We start from the raw sequence: 18298 nt of genomic DNA, 5'->3' as shown, positions 1-18298 counted from the left end.
CATACAGTTTAGTAGTGTTAAGTATATTCACATTGCTGTGCAAGAGACCTATAACACTTTCATCTAGCAAAACTGAAACCCAATAAATGATTTCCCACTTCCCTCTCGCCTCAGCTCCTGGCATCCACCATTCTTCATTTGTGTACAGGTATTTGTGTGGGCATTTTTATAAATTTCACCACTTTGGATATCTCATGTAAGTAGAATTATACAGTATTTGTATTTTTGTGACTGGGTATTTCTATGTTGCAGTACATGACAGGATTTCTTTAAGGCTAAATAATATTTCATGTAGGTATATACCACATTTTGTCTGTCTATTCATCCCTTAAAGGACACTTGGGTTAGTTTCACCTTTTGGCTATTGTGAATAATGCTATTATTAACATGGATGTGCAAATATCTCTTTGAGATCCTGCTTTCTTCTGGATATACAGATATATGTAAGTACTTCAAAAAGTTCATAGAAAAACAGAATTAAAAGACAATATGAATCTTTCCATGAACTTTTTGAAGTACCTGACTATACCTAGAATTGGTATTGCTGAATGATATTTTTATCTTTAATTTTGTGAGAAACTGCCACACCATTTTCCATAAGGGCTGCACCATTTTACATTCCCAGTAACAGTGCACAGGGTTCCAATTTCTCCACCTCCTTGTAAACACTCATTATTCTCTGGTTTGTTATTTTTAATAGTAATCATCCTAATGAGTGTGAGGCACTGTCTTGTGATTTTGATTTGTACTTCTATACTGACTAGTGATGTTGAGCATCTTTTCCAATGCTTACTAGCCATTTTTATGTCATCTTTAGCAAAATGTCTACACAAGTCCTTTGCCCATTTTTAAAACTGTTATATTTTTGTTGAATTGTATAGTTCTTTATAAACACAGGATGTTAACCCCTTATCACACATATGATTTGCAAATATTTTCTTCTATTCCAGAGGTTGCCTTTTCACTCTGTTGATTGTGCCCTTTCATACATACACATTTTTAATTTTCATGAATTCTAATTTGTCTATTTTTGTTTTGAAGTATGTGACTTTGGTGTGATATCCAAGAAACCATTGCCAAATCCAATATCACAAAGCCTTTCCCCTAAGGCTTTCTTCTAAGTGTTCCATAAATTTAAGTAATACTTTTAAGTCTTAAATCCAGTTTGAATTCATGTTTGTATATCATGAAAGGTGAGGGACCAACTTTGTTCTTCTAAATATGGATACACATTTTTCCCAAAATCATTTGTTGAAGAGATTGTCCTTCCTCTATTGAGTGGTCTTATTATGCTAGTCAAAAATCACTTGACCGCATATGCGGGGGTTTATTTCTCAGTTCTCTACTCCATTCCACTGGTCTACATGTCTGTCCTTATGGCAATACCACAATGTTTGGTTACTGTAACTTTGTAATATGCTTTGAACTCAGGAAGTGTGAGGCCTCCAACTTTATTCTTCTTTTTCAAGAATGTTTTGGTCATTCAGGGTCTTTTGAGATTCCATTTTTTTGAGGCAGCTGGCCAGTATGGGGATCTGAAACCTTGACCTTGGTGTTACAAGGCTGCACTCTAACCAACTGAGCTAACCGGCCAGCCCCTCCATATGAATTTTAGGATGGATTTTTCTATTTCTGCAAAAAAATAGCCATTGGGAGTTTGATAGGGATTGCAATAAATCTGTAGATTGCTTTGGATAGTACTAACATATTAACAATATTAAGTCATCCATGAACAGGGGATGTCTTTCATGTGTTTTTTATGACAGCTTTATTAAGGTGTAATTCACACACAGTGCAATTCACTGAAGTGTACAATTGTTTTTCATATATTCAGAGTTTTGCAACTATTACCATAATCAACTTTAGAATATTTTCATCAACCCAAAAAGAAACCCAGTATCCATTAGCAGTCACTCCATATTTCCTCCTAACCACCCACCACAACCCCCACCCCACGCAACCACAATCTCCATTCTATCTATATGAATTTCCTTATTCTGGATATTTCATATAAATATACTCATAAGATACGTGGTCCTTTGTGACTGGCTTCTTTCACTTACTGTTTCCATGTTGTATCATGTATTAGTACTTCATTTCTTTTGACTGCCTAATAATCTATTATATGGATATACCACATTTATCCATTTATCAGCTGATGAAAATTTGCTTTTCACTTTTAAAATGCTGCAATAAACTTTTGTGTACAAGTATTTGTGTGGATATGTTTTTGTCTTTCCTGGTTATATAGGTAAGAGTGGAATTGCTGGCTCATATGGTATTTCTATGTTTAACCTTTAGAGAACTGCCAGACTGTATTCCAAAGGGGATGCACCATTTTACACTCCCACCAGTACCATATTATGGTTCCGATTTCTCCCCATCCTCACCAACGTGTTAGTGTATCTTTTTCATTATAGTCATCCTAATAGGTGTGAGGAGGCATCTCACTGATTTTGACTTTCATTCCTCTGGTGACTAATGATATTGAGCAACTTTCATGTGCTTATTGACCATATGTATATCATTTTTGGAGAAATGTCTATTCATATTTTTTGCCCCTTTTTAAATTGGGTTATTTGTGACTCTTAAGAGTTCTTTACACATGTATATTACAAATACCAGTCCTTCATCAGATATGTGACTTGCAAATACTTTCTCCTAATCTGTGTTATCTTTATTTTTTAGAATAGTTTTAGGTTCACAGCAAAATTGAGAAGATGAGAGTATTCCCATATACCCCCTTCACCCATACATATACATGCACAACCTCCCCCACTCTCAATATCCTAAATCAGAGTGATTGGTTATAATTGATGAACCTACACTATCAGAGTATTATCACTCAAAGTCCATAGTTTACATTAGGTTGCACTCTTGGTGGTGTAAATTCTGTGTGTATAATGACATCTATGCAGCATTAGAGTATCATAGAGAATAGTTTGCCCTAAAAAGCCTCTGTGCTCTGCCTGTTCATCACTCCCTCCCCCAAAGGCCTGACAATCACTGATCTTTTTACTGTATCCATATTTTTGTCCTTTCCAGAGTGTCATATAGTTGGAATCATACAGTATGTAGCCTTTCCTGACAGGCTTCTTTCGCTCAGTGATATGAACTTAAGATTCATCCATGTTGGGGCCTAGCCCGTGGCGCACTCGGGAGAGTGCGGCGCTGGGAGCGCGGCACCCGCCACGGGTTCGGATCCTATATAGGAATGGCCGGTGCACTCACTGGCTGAGCGCCGGTCACGAAAAAGACAAAAAAAAAAAAAAAGATTCATCCATGTCTTCTCATGGCTTGATAGCTCATTTCTTCTCAGTGCTGAGTAACAGTCCATTGTCTGGATGAACCAGTTTATCCATTCACCTACTGAAAGACATCCTGGTTATGTTCAAGTTTTGGGAAAAAAAACAGATAAAGCTGCTATAAACATCCATGTACAGGTTGTGTGGCTATAAGTCTCAATTTATTTGAGTGAATTTGCTGGGTTGTTTGGTAAGAGTATGTTTTGTTTTATAAGAAACTGTCAAATGCATTCCAAAATGGCTGTACCATTTTGCATTCCCACCAGTAAAGAACAAGTTCCTACTGCACCACATCCTCGTCAGCATTTGGTGGTGTTATTGTCTTGGGTTCTGGCCATCCTAATAGCTACGTAGTGGTATCTCGTTGTTTTGACTTGCAACTCCCTAATGAGATATGATATTGAGCATTCTTTTCATATGCTTATTTGTCATCTGCTTATCTTCTTTGATGAAGTATCCTTCAGGTCTTTCATCCAATTTTTAATTGGGTTGTTTTCTTGCTGTTGAGTTTAAGAGGTTTTTGTATATTTTTGGTAACAGTCCTTTTTCACATTTGTCTTTTACAAGTATATTCTCCCAGTGTCTAGCTTGTCCCTTCACTCTTGACAGTGTCTTTCATTGAAAGAGAGAAGTTTAAAAAACATTTTTTATTGTGGTAAGAAATTACATTTTAACCATTTTTAAACACACTACTGCATATAATTAATCATATTCCCAATGCTGTGTAACCACTACCTCTATTTCCAAAACTTTGTCATCCTAAACTCTGTACCCATTGAGAAATAACTTATTGTTCTTTCTCCCCCATTTCTGACAATCTCTAATCTATTTCTGACTCTGATCAAGTCCAGCTTATCAATTTTTTTCTTTCATGCATCATGCTTTTGTGTTGTACCTAAAAAGTCATTCCAAGCCCAAAGTCATCTAGATTTTCTCTTAAGTTATCTTCAAGGGGTTTTATAGGTTTGCCTTTTACATTTAAGTCTATGATCCACTTTGAGTTAATTCTTGTGAAGGGTTTAATTCTGTAAATAGATTGTTTTACATGTAGATGTCCAGTAGTTCCAGGACCATTTGTTGAAAAGTATCTTTTCTCCATTGTACTGCCTATTGGGAAGAACTGACATGTTGACAATAAAAAGTTGTCCAATCTATGAACATGGAATATTTTGCCATTTATCTAGTTCTTCCTCAATTTATATCATCAGTGGTTTGTAGTATTCTTCATTAGATCTTGTACATATTTTGGTAGGTTTATAACCAAGTATTTTTTGGGGGGTGCTAATATAAATTGTATTGTTTTATGCAGACAGTCCTCAACTTACAATGATTCAACTTAACAATTTTTCAACTTTATGAGGTGCAAAAGCTATATGCATTCAATATAAACTGTTTCAAATTGTGAATTTTGATCTGTTTCAAATTGTGAATTTTGATCTTTCTCCGGACACCATACTCTTGAGATGCAGGGCCACGGTAGAGAGACATTGTTTTTCACTTTCAGTATAGTATTCAATAAATTACATGAGATATTCAACACTTTATTATAAAATAGGCTTTGTGTTAGATGACTTTGCCCAGCTGTAGGATAATGTAAGTGTTCTGGGCTATGATGTTTCGGTAGGTTAGGTGTTTTAAAGCATTTTCTACTTACAATATTTTTCAACTTATGTGTTGATCAAGATGTAACCCTATTGTAGTCAAGGAGCAACTATATTGTCTTTTCACTTTCCGTGTGGTGTCCTTTAAAATACAAAATTTCACAATTTTAATGTCCAATTTATTTTTCTTCTGTTCCTTGTGCTATTAGTGTCATATAAAAAAACACTATCAAATCCAAGGTCATGAAGATTTTACTCTATTTTCTTATGAGTTTCATAGTTTTTGCTCTTACATTTAGGAATTTAATTCATTTTAATTTTTTTATATGATGTGAGGCTGGAAGGGGCACAACTTCCTTCTTTTGCATGTGGATATCCAGTTGACCCAGCGCCAATTGCTGAAATATTATTTTCCTATTGAATGGTCTAGGAACCTTTGTCGACAATCTGTTGAGAATAGATACGTGGGTTTATTTCTGAACTTTCAATTTTATTCCATTGCTCTATATGTCTATCCTTATGTCAGTACCACTGTCTATATTACTGAAGCTTCGCAGTAAGTTTTAAAATCAGAAAGTATAAGTCCTTCAACTTTGTTCCTTTTAAAGTGTTTTGACTTTTTGCCCCTCTGTGCTAACTTCTAAATAATTTCTTGTGAAGTCCTTCAATCCACTAATTCTGTAGCTGTGTCTAAACCACCACTAATCCTTTCACCTGATCGAGTTCTTAATTTCAGTCGTAACTGTTTTTACTTACAGAAGTACTATGGTTAATCTTTAGAATTTCTTCTTCTGTGCATATATTTTTTATTTCCTTAAACTTAGTAAACATAGCTACTCCACATTCTGCTTAACAATTCCACTATCTAAATTATTTTAAGGTATGATTCAGCTGTCTTACTTTTGCTCATTCTCATATGTGGTACCCCATTCCTTGTCTGATTAACTTTGTGAGCTTCTCACTTTCCTTATAGAACAATTTGAGTAAATACTTTGAGGTCGAGGATAAAGGTGAATGTCTTCACAAAGGATCTACATTTGCTTATGCTAGATGTCTGGAAAACTAACAGGCCACAATCACTTTAATATTGCAACTAGTGGTTACTTCAGTTATCCAGGTAGTGTGAATTTGGGTTGCATGATTATAACTTCATATCCAATTTTCCCTCCCTATTCTGCTCAGCACAACCAGGGAAATATTCTTTGTGGTCTACTAGGGGAGTAGGTAGAAAAGCAAGTTCTCTTTTAGTGAGAATATATTCCTTTTGGGTACCAATTTAATGGGAAAAGGACTCCAATCGGAATCCCCAATTTAGGCTGGTACCTGGGTTCTTGTTTTTCTACCCGTTTTGGGTAGCTTCTGCAAAGCTGAACTCCTCAAACTCCCCAAGTTCCACAATGGCCTGCAGGACAAAACTGGTTTCAGGAATTCACTTCTCTATAGTTTTACCCTGATAATAACTTACCTTGCAGATCTTTAAGGATTTTAAGTAGATGTTTTTTCATCCATCAGCTGGTCATTTTAGTTGTCTTCAGCAGTAAAGATGCCAGAAAGAAAAAGCCTATACCACTCTTTGGTCCAGTTCAGTACAGCTTCTGGATCCACAAAGGTCAAAAATGATCACCAAACTGCCCTATCAGTTTGGCATACTTTTATTCCTATCAAATTCAACCTATCCAGTTTCTGACACAACTGTTATTCTCTCCTCTTGGAGCCAGTTTTTGGCTTCCACAACACCACACTTTCCTATAGAACTCCTATATGAGCATTTCTTGGGGCTCAGATCTGGGTCTTCTCATTTCTACATTTCCTCTGCCACCAGTTTACCTTAAGCTACCAACATCCACCTCCTAGATGGATAGCCGCTTAACAGCCTCTTATTTGGATTTCTTCTGCCCAGTCTTGTCCCCATACAATCATTCTGTCATAACAACAAAATGATCTTTTAAAAATAAAAATTAGATCATGTCACACTGCCTGTGTAAAACCCAATTGCATTCGAACTTTAGATAAATTCCAAGCTATTAAACATGGTTTACAAATTCTTTAAGAAAGCAAAGTTTTTATTTTATTTTTTTACCTAGCCAAAAGTTTATTTATTTAAGGATATGCACATTTATTTGTTCCAACAACAAATACACAAACTGAGTAACAGATAAAGAACAAAATACTCTAGAAAGCAGGGCTTCAATTTTTCACAAGGCCTGCAACTCCTTGTATGAGTAAACTTTTGCCTATACATCCATAAATATCCTCTTATATAGACAAACTGACCATTTTTTACAGTTCCTCAGATATGCCAAATTCTTTCCCACCTCAGATCCTTGACACTTACTGTTCCCTCTTCCTGGAATACTATTTCCCTACTCTTTTTGCATGGTCAATCCCTACTCACACTTCAGATTTCATTATAATTATGACTTTCTCAGAGGCCTTCCATGACCACCCAATCCAAAAGCATTCCATTTCTTTCCTTTCACAGAATTTACTATAATTTGTGAGTAAGTACTTATTGTAGGTTTATTTTAATGTCTGCTCCCCCAATTATCTGTAGGTTCCAGGCATGTAGAGACCCTATTTGCACAGTATCTGGCATATAGCAGGCATTCAATAAGCATATGTTAAATGACTCATTTCCCTCCCATTAAGCACATGCACAGGAAAAGTACAAGTCTAATCAGAAATTACATGTTGAGCATAGGATCAGAACCAAGGAGAAGGACTTAAATGATGGAAATAAACATAAGAATCAGAACAAAATAAAACATATGTGTGAATATGCTTATAATGCTTAAAGTTATACAGCCAAGATTACTTTCTTCTGATTAATATTTAATGGATAAGGCCAGCACCTTCCTTAATAACTCAATACATGGCTTTTAATTATTGTTGTTTATACTTGATTTAAAGGAAACATCACCTACAAATGGCACGTTTCTCAAGCTGACTTGAAGTTTTGTTATTTGAAACTCTGAAAACATTTTCCCACAGAACCAACGTTATACACAGTGGTTAAGTTCCTTTGGTTAGTGCATAATGTTTAATCTGTAATTCATTAATCCATTTTAATAAATATGAATTTGGCACTTTGTGCCAGGAACTGTCCTAGAACTGAAGATACAACAGTAAACAAAATAGACAAAAAACTCCTATCCACATGGATCCGTGCTCAAGCAGAAGAAAAGTAAGTAAAATACACAGAATGGTAAATAGTGATTATGCTATGATGAAAAACAAAGCTGAGTGGAGGGATACAGAATGGGGGGAGTAAGATTTTAACCTATTATTAAGAGAATTTATTTATATCTCTGTTCCAAAAAGAATTTAATATAGATGTTACTTATAGAACCTAAGTATGACAAATAAAATTACAATGTAAGGAAAGACTTTTGACTGAGAAACTTTGTAAAAACATACTTTCTTTCCCACAGCTGTAGGACAGGCAGAGAACTACTCAGGCTCTATGTCACTTAACAAGCTATCATAGTTAAGGCAGGTTCTCCTTAAAAAGGCAGTGGCTGGAGAAGGTAAGAAGCTGAAAGCAGGAACGAAAATTCCAGGAAGAAAGTAATGAGGAGCCAAAAAGGAAAGCACACTTCTTGCTGATGATATGAACCCCAAGGACAAGCACTTCTCTCTATTCAACACTGGTTGGCCAGCTTTTCTTTCTACAACTGACCGATATCTTTCTTATTTTGGTGCATAATGTCATATAACTTTCCTTCATTATTCTATTCCCAAAACAAATATTTAACTTTTGGGGATTTTCTGACAATGGTTTTGCTCTTTTTTTTTTCGTTGGCTGGCTGGTATGGGGATCTGAACCCTTGATCTTGGTGTTACAAGGCTGCACTCTAACCACTGAGCTAATCGGCCAGTCCCTGTGATAACTTTTTTAATGGCAGGAAAAGATCCCTTTTCATCCCTTCCTGTACCATTATAATTCATATCAAAGGAAGGCTGATAGCCAATAAACTACTCTGGCTTTCTCTTATATTTTATTCTAGTAACTAGAACAGAGACCAGAATATGGGATGAAATGCAAGATAAAAAATTGGAACAAGGTTTCAAACAGCATCCCTGGCACTGAACAAGGAGAGACAATCAGCTAGTTTAATCTATACTTTGTCCACAACCATGTCTACTACCTTAGAGCATGCACCACAGATTAAACTAAGAAGGATGGAAGTAAGCCCTCTCTAAAGCCACTGGCTCATACAGCTGGGGTGATAGCCAGGTAACGAATGAGGGTATATATTAAGCCTGCCCACAATAACTTCAGTTTTTATTACTTCATATGAAAAGGGCCTTATTATGTTCACCTGAAAAAAGCAAGGGTTTTAGTCAGTGAGTGCTAATATTTTTTTGTAATCACAGTATTCATTACACTGTCATCATAAAATAAAATGATTCCTTAAGTTGTGACTATCAGATATATTTCCAGGAATTTTTTGAATTAAATACAATTTATTTATATTCAAAATTTCCTAAAATAAAGCATGAAGTTTAAGAAAACATAAGCAGCAACATACAATCAAAACAATGTATCAGCAGAAATATACTGGCCAGAAACAATTACCTTTATGGCTGTGTGTTTGTTTTCATCTTCTTCCATCCATAGATCCTGTTCATAATAACATAAGCCATCATTGATAACTTCAGCAAGTTCAGATGTAATTTTTGCCCGAGAGATGTGGTTGCCCATTTGATCTCCTCCAGGATGTTTTCTCATATGTGGTGGTGTTTGAGTTACAATCAAAATCTTGTTTAAATCCTGGTCATCAATTTCATAATCTGAATCATTATCAGACCAATCAGTAAATGTGTTTTTTCGTCGTTCTATTTGTTCCAACTCTTCATCAAATAAAAAATCAAGTTCTTCTTGTTCTTCTGGAGGACACAGTTGATTTGAGGCTTCTTCAGATACAGACATTGATTCCTTAAGGAAGAAATTGGTATTTTAGATAAAAACTCTTCTATCACTTTTAAAATAACTGTCATATAACAGTGTTGCAAGTAATAACAAGGTTGTATGTCAATGACTAGTTTAGCAGGCAAAGTGCTTGCCTTACAAGCCATGAAACCAGTAAAGGGAGCTTCTGGGAGTCCATGCAACTAACTGCATTATTCCAGAGAGGATGTTCACACTGAGTCTCCCATACCCTGGAACCCAGGTTGCCTCAGCACATAAATTTTGGGATCAGAACCAACATCAGAATGCATTCTGCTCCAGGCCCAACATCCCAGTATATCCACATACCTACGGCTCCTCTGACATCCCATCATACTATGGCTCTAACACTGGTACCCACGCAGTGCCCTGCACCTCTGGCAACAGGCAGTCCAGCACAGTGGGAGGCCACCCTTAAGACAAGAGGAGCCAATCATCACACTTTCCAGAGGCTGAGAGCCAACCAACTGGGGCCTTCAGGCCGGCCACCCTGCACTATTCTGTGGAGCACCTGTGCTCCTCTCTAGGGAGTACAGAATATTGCCTGCAGCTCCAGCAAGCCCAGAGTCACCCACCCAGCTGAGGAGCTGCAGGATGCCCCAACATATCTCTTAGAGGTGCAGAGTACTGTCAGAAGCCCCAGCAGCCTCACCCAGAATTGCCCACTCCAACTGAGGAGCTGCAAACCGCTCCAGCATCTCTCTTGGGGGCACAGTGCAGGGTCCTGCCAACAGTCTCAGCAACCCCAGTGAGTTGTCCACTCCAGCTGAGGAGCTGCAGAGCACCCTAAAGTCTCTCTTGGGGGAACAGCATCCTGCTTGAGGCCCCAAAACACCCACCCATAGTCACCCACTCCACTGCAGAGCACAGCAAAGGAAACTCTTATACAAAGGTACTTCAAAAATTCATGGAAAGATTTGCATTATTTTTCAATTCTATTTTTTCATGAACTTTCTGAAGTACCCTAGTACACTGCTGGTGGGAAAGTAAATTAGTACAGCCATTATGGAAAATAGTATGGAAGTTGCTCAAAAAACTGCAAATAGGACCACTATATGATCCAGCAATCCCACTTCTGGGTATTTATCCAAAGGAAAGGAAATTAGCATATGGAAGAGATGTCTGCACACCCATGTTTATTGCAACACTATTCACAATAACCAAGATATGGAATCAATCTAGGTGTCTGTCAACAGATGAAAGGACAAAAAAAAAAAAAAAAAAAGTGGTATACATAAGGGAATACTACTCAGCCATGAAAAAGAATGAAATTCTGTCATTTGTGGCAACATGGATGAGCCTGGAAGATGTTATGTTAAGTGAAATGTCAGGCACAGAAACATAATACTGCACATTCCCACTCTTAAGTGGCAGATAAAAAAGAAGTTGAGCTTTTACAAGTAGAGAATAGACTTGTGGTTATTAGAGGCTGGAAAAGTGAGGTGTTGCGGACAAGGAGAGGTTGGTTAGTAAATACAAAACTGCAGCTACATAGGAAAAATAAGTTCTAGTGGTGTACAGTAGTGCTAGGAATCTATAATTAACAATAATTTATTGTATGTTCTCAAGTGGCTATAAAAGAGGAACTTAAAATGCTCTCATCACAAAGAAATGATAATTTTTATGACAGATATTGCTTATTACCCTAATTTGATCACCATACATTGTATACAGGTATTGAAATATGACTCTGTGCCCCATAAATATGTACAATCAATATATCAATGTGTCAATTAAAAAATAAAATTTTAAAGATTTACAACACTAAAAACAAACAAAAGAAAACAAAACAACAATTCTTCCCTCTCAAAATTCTTGTTCATGTAGATACATATAGTCTGTTGATAATTATCTGGGTGCTTCATGTGAACCAGGCAATGTTATTGGCAGGAGTATACAACAATAAAATTGACAAGGACTGGGCCCTAACATTCTAATAAATGAAAGGCTGCCCATGTTTTAACTAAAAAAAAGACAAGCTGTAAAACACTGTGGATATATATATTTTTAAATGCTGAATGTATCTTTTATAAACTATGTACCTTGTTTTTCACATTTGCAGGTACAAGACAAAAGCATAAGAGAATAAACAAACTGTTAATAATGGCAAACCCTGGATAAAACCTTTCACTTTTTACTTTATATTTAAATTTCTCTTTCAAATTTTTTTTTTAATTTGTGAGGAAATGACAAGAGATACTGGCTTGAAGATGACTTGCCTATGCATGCTTATTTGCAGTAATTATAAGCAGCAATGAAAAGAATAAGTCCATATCAATACAAAAAAAAAATGACTTTCTGGAAAGCTAAAAGTAAATGGGATTGTACTGATAATAAACAAGACTAGAAGAAATAGCAATCTAGAACCAAAGGAAGGCTGCAGGGGAGGCAGAAGCCATTGGTTTCACTGGTATTACTAGAAAGCTTTGAGATGCAGTCACCAAGAGCAGGAATGGACCATGGGACAGCAATCAAAATAGGTATTTGGAAAACCAACTATAGAACATATCTAGAATGGTCAATTCAATCTCTTTATCTGAGAATATGAAACTATAAAGTCTGCTACCAACTAAAAGCCCACAAATTGCTTTCTAAACAAAAGTTTTGCCAAAGAAGGGCTCATGTTTTAGATATCGGGGCTGGAGAGGGCTGAATGCATCCTGGTATTATTCTGAACCTCTAAAACAGAGCTGGGGAAAAAAAAGAAAATATAATTTCACCAATGAACGAAATGCACCAAGAAATTATACCTCTCAGAGAAAAGTACTCCTTATTTTAGCAATTGTGGAGATCCAGAGCCAACATGCCTGTTCTCTGCCTATGTCTAGAAGTCCAATTCATAGGACCTTTTTACTTTCCAAGAGTGTACATCCGTACCTCACATTCAGCAAAATGGCGCTCTGGATGAGCAGATGTACATGGCTACAAAAGAAATCCATACCAATTTACTAATACTAATATGAATCATCAACCGAAAATCACCAGATATTAAGGAACAACTAACATCCTAAAAGAGAAAGTTTTCAACAAGCAAGCAAACAGCAAGACTGGCCAGTTAGCTCAATTAGAGTGTGGTGCTATAACACCAAGGTCAAGGGTTTGGATCCCCATACTGGGCCAGCTGCCAAAAAAAACCCCCCAAAAAACCAAAAAATAAAACCCCAAACAAAAAACAAAAATTGATGGAAATAATGAAAGTATCAGAAAAGAACCTTTCTTAAACCCCCAGCTCCAGAACAACAGTAGTCAGACAATCGAAGAGATCCAACATCAGTCCAACAGCAGATGAAAAGGGATATCAAAAAATGAAAGAGAAACATTAAGCTTCCCCAAAATAAAGGACATGAATATTCAGCACAACGAATAAAAACAGACCTACACCAAGGCATATCATCCTGAAATTTCAAGAGTGAGGATAAAAGTAAATCATCTTAAAATCCTCAAAAGAAAAAAAAGTCATTTGATAGAAAGAATCTAAAGGGACTAAATATCATAAGAGGAACACTAAAACCAAGACAACAATAGAAAAATGCTTTCAGAATTCTACAGAAAAAATGATACCCAACAAAGGTTTCTATACCCACTCTAGTATGTTTCAAAAACATCATTTTTTAAAATGTATATTGACGATGTTGTCAATAACTAACCTACACAACAGATATCTCTAAAATATCCAGGCCCCCAGAACCTATAGCCATGTTTCCTCCAGGCCAGATCCTCATGCTGTAGCATCAGAATACCGTACATTTCAAATCTTACTAAAGGTACTGGCATTCTTTGGCTATAAAACTGAAAGGTCCTAGACTTTATACAGCTCTTGTTACACTTTTAAAACAAGATTCCACCACCAAGTTGCTGGTCCACCATAGTATAATTCTTGTATACAAAGGGTTTATTTCCTCAAATAGAAGATGCTATCAATTTTAAAATGAACCATTACTTTATAAATCACCAAAAAGGAAATGTTGAAAGGTGGAGATTTTAAATGTGGAAGAAAATGCAAATCTCAGAATAAATGAAATATGGTACAAATTTTTGTAACTGAGTCCAGGACATGGTCCTCCCTAGTTATCCAGGTGTACCATGACAAATCATAGCAATTATTTAGAACCTTTAGAAAATTCTTGTATTTTTTTCTTTAAAAAAGGAATTAAGATTATTTGTTTTAAATGATAGAAATCCATTCTCTAAACTAAAAATAAGCATTATTTACAATCTCATGCAGCAAATCTACTGGATTAACAAAGAATTAGTATGGAAGACATTCTCTCTTCCTTCTAGAACACGTAAGGATGATAAACTTGGATCAGAAACCAGATATCAAGCCCCCTAGACCAAATCAGCACACAGTTTCCACCAGGATCCAAAATGTGGCCCAAAATCAGAATCTGGCAAAATACTAATAAGGAAGGGAGTGACTAGACCCCAAATCACTGCATCATTAGGGGTGAAGAGGAGACCTTTGTTATGATTGGACAGAATCAGGTCAAAACATAGACTTGCCCAGTAATTAGGTATGGAATGTTGTGAGTAACTTAATTATCTACACTTCAGTTTTCTCATTTGCAATTTGGTATTAAAATAACTTACCTAAAGGGCTTTTGTACATACTATATTAGTCAATATTTGTAAACTGCTAGACAATTCTTAACACATATTAAGCCTTCAATAAATGTTAGCTATAACCATAAAAAAAAAAAAAAAGAAAATTCTTTTTTTTGAAAAAGGTGTTTTAGGCTTTTAAAATACATAGTGAGCAGGGGGAAAAAACCTCTTGTGGTAACGTTTAAGTATGCTATGTTTAACTGCCATTGCTAATTAAGACGTTATCTTAGATCAAGTTTTCTCAAACTCAGTACTACTGACATTTGGACCTAATAATTCTTTGTTGTGTTGGGGGGTGGGATGGAGAGGGGGAGCTGTCCTGTGCACTATAAGATGTTTACCAGCATTCTTGGCCTCTACCCACTAAATACAGTAGCACTCTCCCAGTTTTAACAATGAAAAATGTCTCCTAACATCACCAAATGTACCCTGGGGAGGCAACATTTCAATACCCCCCACTATCCCAGTGGTGAATCACTCTTAATTCCTTCATGCTTCCCATCTTCATGCTTTGATCTCAGGGATAAAGAGTCCTGTTTATAAAAGTCTTCAAAATTATATCTTTCTTCATTCTTCCCACATCTAGGACCAATATTTTTAGTTACCTTTTCCTTACAGAGCTTATTTGCAATATTTGAACCATTTGAGTGGCACTGTTTCTAAGTTTATTTTTAGTAAACTTTTTGAGATAACTGTACATTCACATAAGAGTTGTAAGAAATAAGAGATTTCACGTATCCTTTACCCAGTTTCCCCCAATGTTAACATCTTGCAAAACTATGGTACAATATCACAAGATACTGATATAAATCCATCAATCTTACTTAGATTTGCCTACTTTTACTTGTACTCATTTGTGATTTAGATCAATGCAATTCTCTCACATATGTAAGTCCATGTATCTACCACCAGTCAAAACTACAGAGCAGTTCTACCACATTGCCCTTTTATGATAACAATACCCATCTTGCTCCCTCATGTGTCTACAAGGAATCGATTCCCTTTTCTTTTCCTTCTATACATTAAATCACAAAAACATATAAACCTGATATGTGACCTAAAATCCTTATAAATTAACAAGGGCATAACTTTGAAATGTAGAATTTTTTTTTAACTTTGTAAAAACCAAGGCTGGTACAAAGGTAGTGAGCTATCTCAATTGATTGTTCGCTGTCAGTTACAGATCAAACTTCTACTCTTTCCCCCCTTCTCACTACTGCACTTGACTAGTCTTTAAAAAAAACCCTAAAGCACTGAGATATTATTCAAGTTTGAATTAGTCACAAGTAAAAAGGCCAAGTCAAAATATTCTTAAATCATGTTCAAAAATAAGTTAAACTTTAATAAAAATTGACACAACGTAACTTATTTTCCATATAGAGTAACCCATAAAGTTTCTACTGAAGGCCAACAATTCCAATTTTTATTTTTTAATTTTTACAAATTTTACATATGTACCTGACAAACAGAAAATGCACTGACCTTACACTCCTCCTAGGATATATCACATTTCACTTGGTCTATAACAACTTACCTTCAATTTCACTGCAGATGGACGATGTCTCTTTTTCATTTCTATCCAAGGTTCTGAATCCAAGTCAGGCAAACTGGTAGACAGACGTCTAGTCATTTCTTGCAGGTTACTTGTTTCAGTATTTTTCTTTGGGCTCAATGAACTTCCAATTCTTGGAGAAGTTGGGGCGGACTCTAAAATTTTAAGTTAGGTCTACAGTTAAAATAATGGTTTTTCTTTTTAAAATACATTTCATTTTTTGCCTTAACTTGGGCTTGATTTTTTTTTTCATAAAACATGATAAATCAATGTCAATTATTACCTTTCCACTAATTTTCAAACCTGAAGAGCTTATAAGATTCATTCAAAAGTGAAGCCACTAGATTAAAATAAAAGAAATCTTATCAACCTTTACATTGATGACCACATTCATTCAAAGTTCTCAGGAATGTCAACATGAATCGCTAATTATGATGGTACACCTAAGTGGGAGTCAAGTTCTTTGTGAAATCTTAAATTAAAATCTATAAATTATAATGAAATTATGAACTCTCAAATGCTAATAAATCATAGTTAGGCTAAATGCATTTTATTCAAGGTACAATTAGTTCCTCACTGTCCTACTAGGATATAAACTAAAGCAACCATTAGTCCTACTTTTCACATTTTCTCTGCTTAACAAGGTTTTCCTACATGCAGTAAATGCAGTGTGCCCACCCTGGCTCATACTGAGTACTGTAAAGGGTAGAATGTCACAACATTTAAGTACATAGCCCTGGATATAACATTTAAAACATTTAAAAACTGCTGGAATTTAAGTGGCCTCTCCACACTATTACTTCTGTTTATTTTTAATCTAAATAAGCATACGCTCTATAAATAAAATCCAAATTGTTTCCATTATAAATATTTTTCCAAAAGTCAAAGAATATTCAAGTGTTTTATGTTATATTCATCCTCAGGTCAATAGATGAAACACTGACTTGCTTTAGACAGTTTTTTTTTTTTTTTAAGTATACTGTAATATCACATTGTAAATCACAAGTATACATAATAATTTTTTTTATACTGTAAAATTCTAAACATCATTTACTCCTCAAAGTTGAATGTTACATGCAGAAAGATGAAACAAATTAACACCAACAATCCTTTTATTTACTAAATGAAAGGCACATTCCAGGATTGAGTTTGAGAAGTGTTCCAAGATTTTACATCTGCATGCTAGAATCAGATGGTTTCAGTATCTTCCCCATGGACGGACACATGTATACCAGATTACCAAATTACTTTTAAAAGAGGTATTCTGTTTCGTAATAGAAAAAGCTCTAGAACCATAGACACTAGCTATATGTAGATACTAAGCACTGGAAATGTGGCTAGTCCTGAAATGTGCTCAGACAAGTATAAAATACACACCAGATTTCAAAGACTTGGTCACTCCTCCTCCCAAAAAAAGGAGTGCCATAATTTTTAAATTGTGCATGTTATAATACTTGAATATAATGAGTTAAATTATCTGCTTAAAATACTAAAATTAATGTGATCTGTTTTGTAATTTTAAGGGTATTAAAATTTTTAGAATTATATGTATGGCTCACATATTTCTATTGAATACTGCTGCTCTACAACTTAATTAATGGTACATACAACAGTACTTCAAAAAGTTCGTGGAAAAATAATAAGATAATACAAACCTTTCCATGAATTTTTTGAAGTACACTGTATATCACCAATGCATTCACAAAAGTAGTATAAGTGAAATACAGGGTTTAGACTGTTTAATTTTAACACTGATAGTCTAAAGTTATAGAAATCAGAAAAACATTAACTCCAGAGAACTCTATTTCTTAATACTATGAATTATCTATGATGATAGAGTGAGAAAGCTTTAAAAGTAGATGAAGAACCACTACCCCAGTAACTATGTTTGGGAATTAGCTTAGTTTCTTAAACAACCATTGTGAGAATTAAATTACTATGTATAGTTCATGTATAAATGGTAAGAACAGTATCTGGCACATGGTAGGGAAATCAGTAGGTACTATTTTTAATACAGAAATTTAATCTTTTAACACCCACTTAGTTTATTATATAATCATCTATAAATGTTCTTTAAGCTTGAATTATGCCTTTACCACAAAGTGTTTCACTATATTCACAACACAGGTGCTTAGAAATGGAATAGCAAAATACAAAGTTTGGCTCAGCCAAGAAAATTTAAGTCTTAGGAGGAGACTTTTACAGGTGTTCACTTTATAATATTTAAGAACAGACTGAGACTTTTAAAGGTGTTCACCTTTTATAATAATTATACTCTGTGTGG

The 18298-nt window shown here is 35.3% G+C and overlaps 1 protein-coding gene across 7 annotated transcripts in view; it reads right to left on the bottom strand.

The window, feature by feature from the left end:
• LARP1B (La ribonucleoprotein 1B) overlaps positions 1–18298 on the bottom strand; it is a 109884-nt gene that overhangs the window by 60177 nt on the left and 31409 nt on the right. For all 7 annotated transcript variants that reach the window (XM_063107901.1, XM_063107902.1, XM_063107903.1 and 4 more), the window contains 2 exons: positions 15997–16169; positions 9486–9845 (listed from right to left, as the gene is read on the bottom strand). In XM_063107901.1, the coding sequence (XP_062963971.1) occupies positions 9486–9845; positions 15997–16169 (533 nt within the window). The remainder of the gene's footprint in view (positions 1–9485; positions 9846–15996; positions 16170–18298) is intronic.

The sequence above is a fragment of the Cynocephalus volans genome, chromosome 9, assembly GCF_027409185.1.
Source record: "Cynocephalus volans isolate mCynVol1 chromosome 9, mCynVol1.pri, whole genome shotgun sequence".
NCBI lineage: Eukaryota > Metazoa > Chordata > Mammalia > Dermoptera > Cynocephalidae > Cynocephalus > Cynocephalus volans.
Note: the sequence above shows the minus strand (reverse complement) of the source record. Positions and strands in the feature narration are given on the sequence as shown.